Source organism: Panulirus ornatus, chromosome 19 (assembly GCF_036320965.1).
Source record: "Panulirus ornatus isolate Po-2019 chromosome 19, ASM3632096v1, whole genome shotgun sequence".
Taxonomy (NCBI): domain Eukaryota; kingdom Metazoa; phylum Arthropoda; class Malacostraca; order Decapoda; family Palinuridae; genus Panulirus; species Panulirus ornatus.
Genome location: NC_092242.1, coordinates 41,835,671 through 41,852,333, shown reverse-complemented (window position 1 = coordinate 41,852,333; position 16,663 = coordinate 41,835,671). Strand labels below are relative to the sequence as shown.

The 16,663-nt window shown below is 38.9% G+C and overlaps 1 protein-coding gene across 1 annotated transcript in view; it reads right to left on the bottom strand.

Moving 5' to 3' along the window:
* LOC139755693 (Ig-like and fibronectin type-III domain-containing protein 2) overlaps positions 1 to 16,663 on the bottom strand; it is a gene marked incomplete at its 3' end in the record, with an annotated part of 712,838 nt that overhangs the window by 267,651 nt on the left and 428,524 nt on the right. Inside the window, exon 5 of the mRNA XM_071674338.1 lies at positions 4,637 to 4,669. Coding sequence (XP_071530439.1) covers positions 4,637 to 4,669 — 33 coding nt within the window. The remainder of the gene's footprint in view (positions 1 to 4,636; positions 4,670 to 16,663) is intronic.

The window sequence follows — 16,663 nt, the reverse complement described above, 5'->3', positions numbered from 1 at the left end:
GCCTGAGCAGTGGCGGAATGCATGCATAGTGCCATTGTACAAAGGCAAACGGGATAAAGGTGAGTGCTCAAATTACAGAGGTATAAGTTTGTTGGGTATTCCTGGGAAATTATATGGGAGGGTATTGATTGAAAGGGTGAAGAGATGTACAGAGCATCAGATTGGGGAAGAGCAGTGTGGTTTCAGAAGTGGTAGAGGATGTGTGGATCAGGTGTTTGCTTTGAAGAATGTATGTGAGAAATACTTAGAAAAGCAAACGGATTTGTATGTAGCATTTATGGATCAGGAGAGGGCATATGATAGAGTTGATAGAGATGCTCTGTGGAGGGTATTAAGAATATATGAGGTGGGAGGCAAGTTGCTAGAAGCAGTGAAGTTTTAATTTTCATCGAGGATGTAAGTCATGTGTAAGAGTATGAAGAGAGGAAAGTGAGTGGTTCCCAGTGAATGTCGGTTTGCGGCAGGTGTGCTTGATGTCTCCATGGTTGTTTAACTTGTTTATGGATGGGGTTGTTAGGGAGGTGAATGCAAGAGTTTTGGAGAGTGGGGCAAGTATGCAGTCTGTTGTGGATGAGAGGGCTCGGGAAGTGAGTCAGTTGTTGTTCGCTGATGATACACCGCTGGTGGCTGATTTGTGAGAAACTGCAGAAGCTGGTGACTCAGTTTGGTAAAGTGTGTGAAAGAAGAAAGCTGATAGTAAATGTGAATAAGTGCAATGTTATTAGGTACAGTAGGGTTGAGGGACAAGTCAATTGGGAGGTAAGTTTGAATGGAGAAAAACTAGAGGAAGTGTAGTGTTTTAGATATCTGAGAGTGGATATGGCAGTGGATGGAACCATGGAAACGGAAGTGAGTCACAGGGTGGGGTATGGAGCGAAAGTCCTGGGAGCGTTGAAAAATGTGTGGAAGGCGAGAACATCATCTCGGAAAGCAAAAATGGGTATGTTTGAAGGAATAGTGGTTCCAACAATGTTTTATGTTTGCGAGGCGTGGGCTATAGATAGGGTTGTGCGGAGGAGGGTGGATGTTTTGGAAATGAAATATTTGAGGACAATATGTGGTGTGAGGTGGTTTGATCGAGTAAGTAATGAAAGGGTAAAAGAGATGTGTGGTAATAAAAAGAGTGTGGTTGAGAGAGCAGAAGAGGGTGTTTCGAAATGGTTCGGTCACGTGGAGAGAATGAGTAAGGAGAGATTAACAAAGAGGATATATGTGTCAGATGTGGAGGGAACGAGAAGTGGGAGACCAAATTGGAGGTGGAAGGATGGAGTGAAAAAGATTTTGAGCGATCGGGGCCTGAACATGTAGGGGGGTGAAAGGCGTGCAAGGCCTTGATAGAGTGAATTGGAACGATATGGTATACCGGGGTTGACGTGCATTCAATGGATTGAACCAGGGCATGTGAAGCGTCTGGGGTAAACCATGGAAGGTTCTGTGGGGCCTGGATGTGGAAAGGGAGCTGTGTTTTCGGTGCATTATACATGACATCTAGAGACTGAAAGTGAACGAATGTGGCCTTTGTTGTCTTTTCCTAGCGCTACCTCTCGCGGATGCGGGGGGACGGGTTTGTCATTTCATATGTGGCTGAGTGGCGACGGAAATGAATAAAGGCAGCAAGTAGGAATTATGTACATGTGTATATATGTATATGTCTGTGTATGTATACATATGTATACGTTGAAATGTATAGGTATGTATATGTGCGTGTGTGGACGTGTATGTGCATACTTGTGTATGTGGGTGGGTTGGGCCTTTCTTTCGTCTGTTTCCTTGCGCTACCTCGCTCACGCGGTAGACAGCGGCAAAGTAAAATAAATAAATAAATAATATATATATATATATATATATATATATATATATATATATATATATATATATATATATATATATATATATATATATATATATATATACATATATATATATATATAATTTACTGGTACATAAATGTATACATACAGAAAACCATATATGTGTGCACGATCCCAGCACATCCATGGAATCATACCTCCTGATGTTATCGTAATTCTTAATATACTAACAAGGTGATCTTAGTATACATGAAAGTCATGATGGCACAAGTGTTAATGACAGTAGTGCTAACAGTACTTATGTAAGGTATGTGTTCATGAGACAATGTCCTTCGTTGTGAGCGTGTGTACCGTGATGGTATCTGGTGTAGCAGCCAGACTCTGGTCAGTAGACCTACCACCATTACAGGAAGAGTTACGAATTAACATCCGAGTCTTGGTGGAAGACAGTGATGTGATCAATGTTTATATCAACATGTTCAAGTTGTAGTAAGCGGAAGGGTCTTGAGGCGTGTATATACTATGGAACACATATCACCAGATCGCTTGCAATTATTCCCTTACTATACAAGGACGGTTGGGCCTGAAATGTTTGTAGTGATACTTTCTGCTGTGAATATTTCACTGTTGTCGTTTGTCATGTAAGCTCCATTAACCTTCAACAAGACTGTATCCATAACCACACGTGTAACGTCCTGAAAATGCTAGTAGGACGATGATCCCTGCGGACTACAAAAGTTGACCATGGTGTCATAGCAGGCCATCTGCATAGTATGGTTATAACTAGAAAAACGGATTTGCAAACTATGTAGTCCTGTTCCTCGCACCATGACAGTTTCTTATCTATATTTCTGACAAAATGCCAACTCAAGCCACAGATTCATAGCATCCCTTGCAAATAACTCCAGATTACGAATGGAAATCTTATCTGTACAAAACAGTGGACAAGGATGGATGTCAGTCATGAAATCAAGCGAGGATAACTTTCAATAACTCTCTTATGAAGAATGAGAAGAAAATATATTGTCAGAGAACACCAGATAAACTATTATACCTCGCAAGAACAGTATAAAAGACCTTAAGGTAATAATGTCTGATGACCTTACCCTCAACAAACATTGCAGAGCAACAGCTACCTCTTCAAAAAGGAGGACTGGATGGATACTGTGGACCTTCACAAGAAAAGTAAAGACTAGGTTTAACAATGTTTTTGACATTCATACTCTCCCGACAAAAGAACCTCTGAGTGCAAAATTTCTGGGTTAAAGAGTTAGTTAAGATCTTTCATAGCTCACACTAAAGCTGTACCCACACGGGGAAGTCGGGAAAAACATGATGTATATATGTGAACTGGTGCGAGGCATGGCATGGTTCCCAGTCTGCACTCGTGAAACTGGATGGTGTAGTAAGTATAATACGAAAAATCAATGTAGAAATCTTGGTTCAAAAAAATGTTCAATACTTTATCAAGCCATGAAAACAGTGAATGGTTCAGTAGATAAATTCATTGGCCTGGACAAGTAGCTACAAGGGAACCAGACCAGTCAAAATGTGGTTACGTGATACTCTAAGGCTGCAGCAGCCTCTAACAACTTGATTAAGCAAATAAGTAAGACGACCGCCTGGTCTCCGATCGAGCTGTGTGGGTAGAAAACTATCGAAACCATCGTAAGGTATATGTGAAGTATACACCTCTGGAAATAGCTGCTGCACCGCCAATTAAGAGAAGGAAAAGTTACTGAAGTAATAGAGTAACAACCGCATGAAGTGTGTCACTGTTGATTGGTTCTGTAGTTGTTCCGTTAAGCTCAGCTGTTTCTGTCATCCAGTGTACAGTGCTTTACAAAGTTTTGCTTCATAGACGCAGAAGAGATAAAAAAAAAAAAGTTTAACATAAGATTATGTTTTTAAAAAAATCCGATATACATTTCCCTTGTTCTGCAATGTCACGCAAAAGGGCTTCGATTCTGAAAGGTAAATACACTTCTTTAAAGCAGCATCGGAATGTGTACAAGTTATTTGGACGCAATATTTTCAAATCCCTCGCTAATTACTCAATAATCTCATGATAAGTTGTGGCGGACATCCTTGTGTGATGAAGATGACTGCAGAAAAGTTAGCTGTGAGTCGGGGGCGAAAAAGGAAGATGAGGTGTTGGCCTCGATGTGACGCTGGGTGTGTGGCAGCGACTAGCCTTCTTCAGTGGTGGTGGTGGTGGTGGTGGTGGAAAATGTTGTGATAGTAATAACAATGACGATATAGTGGTCATTATAGTAGTGTTGGTGATGGCGTTGGTAGTACTGGCGGCGTAGGTGTTGAAGTGGTAATGGTGACGATGGCTACAGCAGGAGTAGCAGTAGTGGTGGTAAGGGCACCAGCTGCAGCTGCCATCATGATGGTCTTTGGCAAAAAAATGGTAAGAGAAACACTGATGAAGGTGATAACAGTCCCTGGCTCAGTGACAGTTCACCACAGACATACAGAAACAGAGGTGAGGCTGATCAACACCCCTCACATACACACACACACACACATACACACACACACACACACATATATATATATATATATATATATATATATATATATATATATATATATATATATATATATATATATATATATATATATATATATATATATTCAAAAGAATATTAAGAAATTGAGATAAGTGTTTTCCAGTGGGAATTCTCTATGTACATATAAAGGCAATTCTAAAGGCAAACCTCTGCATACGAAGATATGATGGCTGAGGTACATAAAGAAAACCGTGAATCAGTGAGAACCACAAATCTACGAGAAAAAGGATGGAAGGAGCAACTTGCCTGAGCGGATGAAGGAGCTGTTGTAGGAGGGAGCTGAAAGAAAACGGGTTTGAGGATCAAGCAGGGATGACTAAACACATAGGGCGTCAGAAATATCTGCACAGACCAATTGTGAGAAATATAACAGAAAGAAATCACAAAAGTATGTTTCAAACATAACAAGAATAAGAAGGGATCATGTGCAAACATACATACATCAATATACATACTCATGCAATGAATGGTTAATCATATATATATATATTCTTTTTCTTCTTTTAAAGTATTCGCCATTTCCCGCGTTAGCGAGGTAGCGTTAGGAACAGAGGACTGGGCCTTTTTTGGAATATCCTCACGTGGCCCCCCTCTGTTCCTTCTTTTGGAAAATTAAAAAAAAACGAGAGGGGAGGATTTCCAGCCCCACGCTCCCTCCTCTTTTAGTCGCCTTCTACGACACGCAGGGAATACGTGGGAAGTATTCTTAATCCCCTATCCCCAGGGATATATATATATATATATATATATATATATATATATTTTTTTTTTTATACTTTGTCGCTGTCTCCCGCGTTTGCGAGGTAGCGCAAGGAAACAGACGAAAGAAATGGCCCAACCCACCCCCATACACATGTATATACATACGTCCACACACGCAAATATACATACCTACACAGCTTTCCATGGTTTACCCCAGACGCTTCACATGCCTTGATTCAATCCACTGACAGCACGTCAACCCCGGTATACCACATCGCTCCAATTCACTCTATTCCTTGCCCTCCTTTCACCCTCCTGCATGTTCAGGCCCCGATCACACAAAATCTTTTTCACTCCATCTTTCCACCTCCAATTTGGTCTCCCTCTTCTCCTTGCTCCCTCCACCTCCGACACATATATCCTCTTGGTCAATCTTTCCTCACTCATCCTCTCCATGTGCCCAAACCACTTCAAAACACCCTCTTCTGCTCTCTCAACCACGCTCTTTTTATTTCCACACATCTCTCTTACCCTTACGTTACTCACTCGATCAAACCACCTCACACCACACAATGTCCTCAAACATCTCATTTCCAGCACATCCATCCTCCTGCGCACAACTCTATCCATAGCCCACGCCTCGCAACTATACAACATTGTTGGAACCACTATTCCTTCAAACATACCCATTTTTGCTTTCCGAGATAATGTTCTCGACTTCCACACATTCTTCAAGGCCCCCAGAATTTTCGCCCCCTCCCCCACCCTATGATCCACTTCCGCTTCCATGGTTCCATCCGCTGCCAGATCCACTCCCAGATATCTAAAACACTTCACTTCCTCCAGTTTTTCTCCATTCAAACTCACCTCCCAATTGACTTGACCCTCAACCCTACTGTACCTAATAACCTTGCTCTTATTCACATTTACTCTTAACTTTCTTCTTTCACACACTTTACCAAACTCAGTCACCAGCTTCTGCAGTTTCTCACATGAATCAGCCATCAGCGCTGTATCATCAGCGAACAACAACTGACTCACTTCCCAAGCTCTCTCATCCCCAACAGACTTCATACTTGCCCCTCTTTCCAAAACTCTTGCATTTACCTCCCTAACAACCCCATCCATAAACAAATTAAACAACCATGGAGACATCACACACCCCTGCCGCAAACCTACATTCACTGAGAACCAATCACTTTCCTCTCTTCCTAAACGTACACATGCCTTACATCCTCGATAAAAACTTTTCACTGCTTCTAACAACTTTCCTCCCACACCATATATTCTTAATACCTTCCACAGAGCATCTCTATCAACTCTATCATATGCCTTCTCCAGATCCATAAATGCTACATACAAATCCATTTGCTTTTCTAAGTATTTCTCACATACATTCTTCAAAGCAAACATATATATATATATATATATATATATATATATATATATATATATATATATATATATATATATATATATATATATATATATATATATATATATATTGGGAGACATCACAATTGAGCGCGTGATCAACCGAATTCCTTTCTTACCAGAGGGAAATGAAACACTATAAGTTCCCAAGTGCACTTTCGTGTAATGATCACATCATCAGTCAGTTGATATACAGCGAAAAGACGTAGCTAAGACACCATTTGGTAAACAAGTGACTACCCGAATGGAGGTTGGGTGCGTTCAAGTCTGGGAAGATGAGTATCAAAAACTTTATCAAGTAGACAAGAAAGGGAACTGTTTACAAATTCTATTAACGATATAGCTATCAAATTCATCAGAACTTTACTGATATTAATGTTACACTTCTTTGTGCATTTAATGATAGAAGATTCGGTGATATTCCTCTTGGTATAAGTATTAGAGTTATTAACTGAAATAGCATTACTTCTGTCAATACAATGACCATAATTCTTAACATGATTAAACCAGGCATTTGATTCTTGTCCCGTTCTTATACTATATCTATGTTCTTTAAGTCTAACAGAAAGATCCTTACCAGTCTGCCCAACATAAAATTTATCACATTTTTTACATGGTAAAAAAATTCTGGTGAGTTCTTGATTAAGATATTCTTTATAGTATTATTGTTGCCGAGGGCAACATTTACATTAAATGATTTATGCAACATGAGAAGTAAAGTAAAATTATTACTGAAAGAGAGACTTAAAAGGTTCTTGGTGTCAAGGAGAGGTTTGGGTTCAATTCTATAAGATGATTTTTTTGCCATCTAAAGAGATTTATCAGTGAAAGATCTAGGATACTTTAACTTGGCTCCAACAGAATGTATATTCTCAAACGCATCATCAATAAACTCTGGAATGCCTACAAGTAATGCCCTAAGGAACATAGACTGGAATCATGATAATCTAACTTTGTCATGTTGAGATGAGTACTAATGGGTGTATGAGCATACATTAGTGGGTTTTCTGTTATATGCTAAACTTAAACTTGTTTCCTTGCCTTTGGATTATGCAATCTAAAAATGGTAACATGCCATTATTCCTAGTTTCTACAGTAAATTTGATGGAAGGTACTAGATTGTTAAGTTAAGGGAGTAATGTTTGTAAATTTTCCTTTGTTGGCCAAGCACAAAGAACATCATCTTCATACCTCAACCAAATTGTGCATTAGAGAGTAAAAGACCCTTTAGTAACTTTGTTTCAAGGAGTTGCATGTAAAGATTACTTCGTGGTAAACCTGTCTAATATACAACTGGACAAGGATTCTTTGTGTTTCCTAGGCTACGGATTATGTTTTATGTGTTCTAACAAGGAAGCCAATTGTGTTGATATAACAGTCTTTCTGTAATTTAGAAAAATATAGTAAATTATCTGATGATGAAATTCACATCTGTGAAGGTTTAGTGTATGTCAGTTTGTCAAAACCAGTGGATCCTAATTGCCCTAAAATGTTTATAAGAGCAACTAGTAATTTGAAAAAAAATATACTGATTTACAAGTTACTAAAGCAGATAAGGCTAACACAGTCGTGATTATGAGCCAAAGGGATTATTCATCTAAAATGAATTATCTTTCAAGTGATAACACAACATGCTTTAAACTCAGTAAGTCTTCCCCAGAAGCAGTTAATTCTCACTTCAATAAAGAACTGAAGTTGTTGTTAAAAGGTAAAGGTTCTCTAATCAAAAGTTTGTCATCTTTGTTTCCTTCATTACCATATATGTATGGACTTATCAAAACACATAAACCAAATTTTCCAGCAAGACTTATAGTTAGTTTAGTGGGCTCCATCACATATAAATAATCAAAGTGATTGTATCATGAACAATGTAGATTTAGATGACAAGCTTTGATGATATCAATGTTGATTTTGGTTACAAACTTGTTAGCTTTGATATTTCATCTCTGTTCACAATAGTTCCAGTTGATGACTTTTTAGAATATCAAATTGAAATCTTGGACAATATTCATTTACCTATTTCAAAGCCTGTTTTCAGTGAATTGATAAAATTTGTTCAAAAGACTGTGTACCTTAATCTAATGGAACATAATATCCTGCGGAAATTTGGTGTAGCAATGAGTAACCCTCTTTCACCTGTAGTAAGTAATCTTTACATGGAATTTTTTGAAACAATATTACTAAAGGATATCTTACGTTCTAATGCAATTTGGTTTAGGTATGTAGATGATGTTCTTTGTAATTGGCCAACAAAGGAAAATCTACAAACATTTTCCCTTTCTCAACAATGAAGTACCTTCCATCAAACTTACTGTAGAAAAAATGTAAATAATAGCATGTTACCATTTCACTATTGCATAATCGATAAGCAAGGAAACAAGTTTAAGTTTAGCACATGCAGAAAGCCTACCAATGTATGCTTATACATCCATTACTACTCATCTCAACATGACAGAGTTAAATTATCATCATTCCAGTCTATGTCCCTTTGAAGCATGACAAAATACAGTCTAGAGTTTATTCATGAGTTTGGATCCAAGATGAAGTATCCTAGCTCTTTCTTTGATGAATCCCTTAAGCTGGCAAAGAAATGATTATTTAGAGTTGAACCCAAACCTCCCCTTAACACCAAGATCCTTTTACTTCTCCCATTTGATAATAATTTACTTTACTTCCCATGTTGCTTAAATCATTTAATGTAAATGTTGCCTTCAGCAACGATAATAATATAAAGAATATCTTAATCAGGAATTCACCAGAAAGTTCCGCAGGATGCTTCTATAGAGTGCTATGTAGAAATTGTGATAAGTTTTATGTTGGGCAGACTGGTAAGGATCTTTCTGTTAGACTTAAGCAACACAGATAGTTCAAGAATAGGACAATAATCATATGCTTTTCTTAATAATTGTATTTAGTATACAAAGAATTGTAACATTAATATTCCTGAAGGTCCATATAAATTGGACAGGTTTATTGCGGATAAAATTTGGAAATAATTCCCTTTCTTGTCGACATCATAAATTCTATGATACGCATGTTGCCATTAGAGTAATCACTTGTTTACCAAATGGCGTCCCAGCTACGTCTGTTCGTTGCATATTAACTGACTGTTACATTTCTTTCTTGTAGCTCCCCTGGTGATGTGATTATTACACGAAAGTACACTTGGGAACTTATAGTATTATATTTCCTTGTTGAAAGAACGGAATATATATATATATATATATATATATATATATATATATATATATATATATATATATATATATATATATATATATACATACGAACAAAGTGCAAATGAACGCACTCGTTCATAGAACTTACAAACCTCCAACAGCCAGGATCGAACCCAGGACCCTTGTGCAATAGGCGGGAGCGATACAGCTGGGCGATGATGCCTTGCGGTAGCGCTCCTGCCTATTGCATAGGGATCCCGGGTTCGATCCTGGCTGTTGGAGGTTTGTATGATATATATATATATATATATACATATATATATATATATATATTTATCCCTGGGGATAGGGGATTAAGAATACTTCCCACGTATTCCCTGCGTGTCGTAGAAGGCGACTAAAAGGGGAGGGAGCGGGGGGCTGGAAATCCTCCCCTCTCGTTTTTTTTTTTTTTTTCTTAATTTTCCAAAAGAAGGAACAGAGGGGGCCAGGTGAGGATATTCCAAAAAAGGCCCAGTCCTCTGTTCTTAACGCTACCTCGCTAACGCGGGAAATGGCGAATAGTTTGAAAAAAAAAAAATATATATATATATATATATATATATATATACATATATATATATATATATACATATATATATATATATATATATATATATATATATATATATATATATATATATATATATATATATATATATATATATATATATATTTTTTTTTTTTTTTTTCATACTATTCGCCATTTCCCGCATTAGCGAGGTAGCGTTAAGAACAGAGGACTGGGCCTTTGAGGGAATATCCTCATATGGCCCCCTTCTCTGTTCCTTCTTTTGGAAAATTTAAAAAAAAAAATGAGAGGGGAGGATTTCCAGCCCCCCGCTCCCTTCCCTTTTAGTCGCCTTCTACGACATGCAGGGAATACGTGGGAAGTATTCTTTCTCCCCTATATATATTTATCTATTTATTCACTTTGCCCCGTCGCCGTCCCCCGCACCAGCGAGGCAGCGCAAGGAAACAGACGAAATATATATATATATTGGAAAGGATCACAAGTTTTGCGCGTGATCAAGATATTCCTATGAATATATATATATATATATATATATATATATATATATATATATATATATATATATATATATATATATATATATATTGTGCTGAAAATATCTAATTCTTCTCAGTAAATTTCACACACTAAGGTACTTAAACATATTGTAAAAATCATGTCCCAGAATGCTGTCCTTATATATCCTGAAAAATACATAAGCTCTTGCCTTTCTTACTAAGGACAAAGTTTGGCCTGGTCATTTTGATCAAATGAAGTTAATTTGCCTAAAATCTCATATTATACCTAGTTAACTGCGAGAAAGATTCTTAGGCAAGAACTCCAAAAACTGTTAGTGTTAGGGAACAGAATGTTTGAGGCTACTAAAAGCACAACAAATTCATATCCATTTGCAAAGACAACACACACACACACACACACACACACACACACACACACACACACACACACACACACACACACACACAAACACACACACACACACAAAAAAAATATCACACATACATACATACTTACATACATACATACATACATACATATAGGCCTCATTGGTGTAATGGTTAGCGTTACTAACCACGAATCAACGTGGGCCAGCCCGGATTAGAATTCTAGGCTCGGCATACGGCCTACTTCCAACGCAAATATTCATCCACCCCTCCAGGCTGGTCAATAAATGGGTAATTGGATTAGGATGGTGTGTGTGTGTGTGTGTGTGTGTGTGTGTGTGTGTGTGTGTGTGTGTGTGTGTAAAGCCTTGCGGAAGAGAAGATATGGTAAGGCTTGTGGGAGTCGATGATGTTGCAGTTAAATTTTTTTTTAGGAAAAACCGTGACTGTGTTGTTGATTGGTTGGTAAGGGTATTCAGTATATGTATGAATCATAGTGAAGTGCCTAAGGATTGGTGGAATGCATGTATAGTGCCACATTATAAATGCAAATGGGATATAGGTGAGTGTTAAAACTAGAGAGGTATAAATTTGTTGAGCGTACTTGGTAATTTGTCTAGGAGGATAATGATTGAGAGGTTAAAGGCAAGTACATAGCATCAGACTGGGGAAGAGCAGTATGGTTTCAGAATTGGTAGAGGATGTGAGGATCAGGTGTTTGCGTTGAAGAATATGTGTGAGTATATATGAGAATAGGGAAGAAAGAGAACTTCCCATGCATTCCCCGCGTGTCGTAGAAGGCGACTAAAGGGGACGGGAGGGGTGTTAGAAACCCTCTCCTCCTTGTAACTTAACTTTCTAAAAGGGGAAACAGAAGAAGTCATGCGGGGAGTGCTCATCCTCCTTGAAGGCTCACATTGGGGTGTCTAAACGTGTGTGGATGTAACTAAGATGAGAAAAAGGGAGAGATAGGTAGTATGTTTGAAGAAACGAAATTGGATGTTTTGGCTTTAAGAGAAACGGAGCTCAAGGGTAAAGGGGAAGAGTGGTTTGGGAATATCTTGAGAGTTAAGTCAGGGGTTGGTGAGAGGACAAGAGCAAAGGAAGGAGTAGCACTACTCCTGGAGCAGGAGTTGTGGGAGTATGTGATAGAGTGTAAGAAAGTAAACTCTAGATTGATAAGGGTAAAACTAAAAGTAATGGAGAGAGATGCGTGACTATTGGTGCCTATGCACCTTGTCATGAGAAGAAAGATCATGAGAGGCAAATTGTTTTGGGAGCAGCTGAGTGAGAGTGTTAGCAACTTTGATGCATGAGACCGGGCTATTGTGATGGGTGATTTGGATGCAAAGTGAGTAAAGTGGCAGTTGAGGGTATAACTAGTGTAGATGAGGTGTTCAGTGTTGTAAATGGAAATGGTGAAGAGCTTGTTGATTTGTGTGCTGAAAAAGGACTGGTGATTGAGAATACCTGGTTTAAAAAGAGATATACATAAGTATACGTATGTAAGTAGGAAAGATGGCCAGAGAGCGTTATTGGATTATGTGTTAATTGATAGGCGCGTGCAAAAGAGACTTTTGGATGGTAATATGCTGAGAGGGGCAACTGGAGGGATGTCTGACCATAATCTTGTGGAGGCGAAGGTGAAAATTTGTAGACGGTTTCAGAAAAGAAGAGGGAATATTGGGGTGAAGATAGTGGTGAGAGTAAATGAGCTTGGAAAGGAGACTTGTGTAAGGAAGTAGTGGGAGAGATTGAGTGCAGAATGGAAAAATGTGAGAGCAAATAATGTAAGGGAAGTTGGGGAGGAATGCGATCTATTTAGGGAAGCAGTGATGGTTAGCACAAAAGATGCTTGTGGCATGAGAAAAGTGGGAGGTGGGCAGATTAGAAAGAGTAGAGAGTGGTGAGATGAAGAACTGAGATTGTTAATGAAAGAGAAGAGAGAGTCATATGGGCGATTTTTGCAGGGATGAAGTGCGAATGGCTGGGAGATGTGTAAAAGAAGGAGAAAGGAGGTCAAGAGAAAGGTGCAGGTGGAAAAGAGGGAAGTTTGGATGAGAGAGTATCCTTAAATTTTAGGGAGAATAAAAAGATGTTTTGGAACGAGGTAAATAAAGTACGTAAGACAAGAGAACAAATGGGAACATCGGTAAAGGGTGCTAATGGGGAGGTAATAACAAGTAGTGGTGACGTGAGAAGGAGATGGAGTGAGTATTTTGAAGGTTTGTTTGATGATAGAATGGCAGATATAGGGTGTTTTGGTCGAGGTGGTGTGCGAAGTGAGAGGGTCAGGGAGAATGGTTTGGTAAACAGAGAAGAGGTCATTAAATCTATGCGGAAGATGAAAGCCGGCAAGGCGGCGGGTTTGGATGGTATTGCAGTGGAATTCATTTAAAAAGGGGTTGACTGTGTTGTTAAATGGTTGATGAGGATATCCAATGTATGTATGGATAATGGTGAAGTGCCTGAGGAATGCCGGATCATCGTACAAAGGCAAAGGGGATAAAGGTGAGTGTTCCAATTACAGAGGTATAAGTTTGTTGAGTATTCCTGTGAAATCATGTGGGAAGGTATTGACTAAGATTGGGGAAGAGCAGTGTGGTTTCAGAAGAGGTAGAGGATGTGTGGATCAGGTGTTTGCTTTGAAGAATGTATGTGGGAAATACTTAGAAAAACAGATGGATTTGTATGTAGCAATTATAGATCTGGAGAAGGCATATGATAGAGCTGATAGAGATGCTTTGTGGAAGGTATTAAGAGTATATGGTGTGGGAGGTAAGCTGCTTTAAGCAGTGAAAAGTTTTTACCAAGGATGTAAGTCATGTGGAAGAGTAAGAAGAGAGGAGAGTGATTGGTTCCCAGTGAATGTTGGTTTGCGGCAGGGGTGCGTGATGTCTCCATGCTTAATTTGTTTATGGATGGCGTTGTTAGAAGATGAATACAAGAGTTTTGGAGAGGGACAAATATGTAACCTGTTGTGGATGAGAGGGCTTGGGAAGTGAGTCAGTTGTTGTTCGCTGATGATACAGCGCTGGTGGCTGATTCGGGTGAGAAACTACAGAATTTGGTGACTGAGTTTGCCAAAGTGTGTGAAAGAAGGAAGCTGAGAGTAAATGTGAATAAGGCTGAGGGACAAGTTAACTGGGATGTAAGTTTGAATGGAGAAAAACTGGAGGAAGTGAAGTGTTTTAGATATCTGGAAGTGAATTTGGCAACGGTTGGAACCATGGAGTCACAGGGTGGGGGAGGGGGCGAAGGTTCTGGGAGGGATGAAGAATGTCTGGAAGGAGAGAATATTTTCTCTGAAAGCAAAAATGTGTATGTTTGAAGGAATAGTGTTTCCAACAGTGTTATATGGTTGCGAGGCGTGGCTATAGAGTTGTGCGGAGGAGGGTGGATGTGTTGAAAATGAAATTTTTGAGGACAATATGTGGTTTGAGGTGGTTTGATCGAGTAAGTAATGATAGGGTAAGAGAGATGTGTGGTAATAAAAAGAGTATGGTTGAGAGAGCAGAAGAGGGTGTATTGAAATAGTTTGGTCACAAGGAGAGAATGTGAGGAAAGCTTGACAAAGAGGATGTACGTGTCAGAGGTGGAGGGAACAAGGAGAAGTGGGAGACCAAATTGGAGATGGAAGGATGGAGTGAAAAAGATTTTCAGCGATCGGGGCCTGAACATACAGGAGGGTGAAAGGCATGTAAGGAATAGAGTGAATTGGAACGATGAGGCATACCGGGGTCTACGTGCTCTCAGTGGATTGAACCAGGACATGTGAAGCGTCTGGGGTAAATCGTGAAAAGTTTTGTCGGGTCTGGATGAGGAAAGTGAGCTGTGGTTTCGGTGCATTACAAATGACAGCTAGAGACTGAGTGTAAGCGAATGTGGCCTTAGTTGTCTTTTCCTAGCCCTACCTCGCGCGCGCGCGCGGTGGAAGGGGGTTCCATTTCATGTGCAGCGATGTGGCGAAGGAAATGGATGAAGGCAGCATGTATGGATATGTACATTTGTATATATGTGTATGTCTATGTATGTTTATGTATGTATACGTTGAAATGTATAGGTGTGTATATGTGAGTGTGTGGGGTCTATGTATGTACATGTGTATGTGGGTGGGTTGGGCCATTCTTTAGTCTGTTTCCTTGCGCTACCTCGTTAACACGGGAGACAGCGATTAAGTATATTTCTAGAAATGTGAATAATAATATATATGACAATTATGAATTTGGAGAAGATTAACGATAGGGTAGATAAAGATCCTTTGTGGAAGGTATTAAGAATATATGGTATGGGAGGTAAGCTGCTAGAAGCAGTGAGAAATTCCTATCAAGGGTGTTAGGCAATTGTACGAGTATGAAAAGAAATAACTGAATGGATCGTAGTGAATGTCTCTCTGCGCTAAGCTAGGTGTGTGATGTCCTCATGGCTGTTTAATTTATCTATGGATGGGGCGGTAAGGGGAGGTAAATGCAGTGTTGGAGACAGGATCGAATATGCAGTCTCTCAGGAAAGAGAGGGCCTGGGAAGTGAGTCAGTTGTTTGCTGATGATACCGCCCTGATGGCTGATACGAATGAGAAACTGCAGAAGTTGGTGACTGAGTTTGGGAGAGTGTGTAAAAGGAGAAAGTTGAAAGTAAATGAGAATAAAAGCAAGGTTATTAGGTTCAGCAGAGTTGAGGGACAAGCTATTTCGGATGTAGGTTTGATTGGAAAAAATTTGGAGAAAGTGATGTGTTTTAGATACCTGGGAGTGGACACAGTAGCAAAAATTTATTATAGGGAGGGGGAGGGGCCAAGGTTCTGGGAGCGAGAAAGAATATATGGAAATGTATGGAAAGGGAGAACGATATCGTGGGTTCAAAAATGGGTATATTTGAAGGGACACACACACACACACACACAAACACACACACACACACAAACACACAGACACACACACACACACACACATACATACACAAACACACACACACACACACACACACACACACACACACACACACACACACACACACACACACATATACACACACACACACATACACACACACACACACACACAACCAAGTCACGTGTTCACCGTCCCCTCGGGGATGGTCGGTAAATTGGTACTGGCATACACAGGAGTAAAGACATGATACATATATATACAAGTGTTAAGACTAGGGAAAGAGAGCGTAAAACTCTTTCCCGTCACTCTCATATATATATATATATATATATATATATATATATATATATATATATATATATATATATATATATATATATATATATACATATATATATAAATATATATATATATATATATATATATATATATATATATATATATATATATATATATATATATATATATATATATATATATATATATACACATATATATATTTTTTTTTTTTTTTTGCTTTGTCGCTGTCTCCCGCGTTTACGAGGTAGAGCAAGGAAACAGACGAAAGAAATGGCCCAACCCACCCCAATACAACATGTATATACATA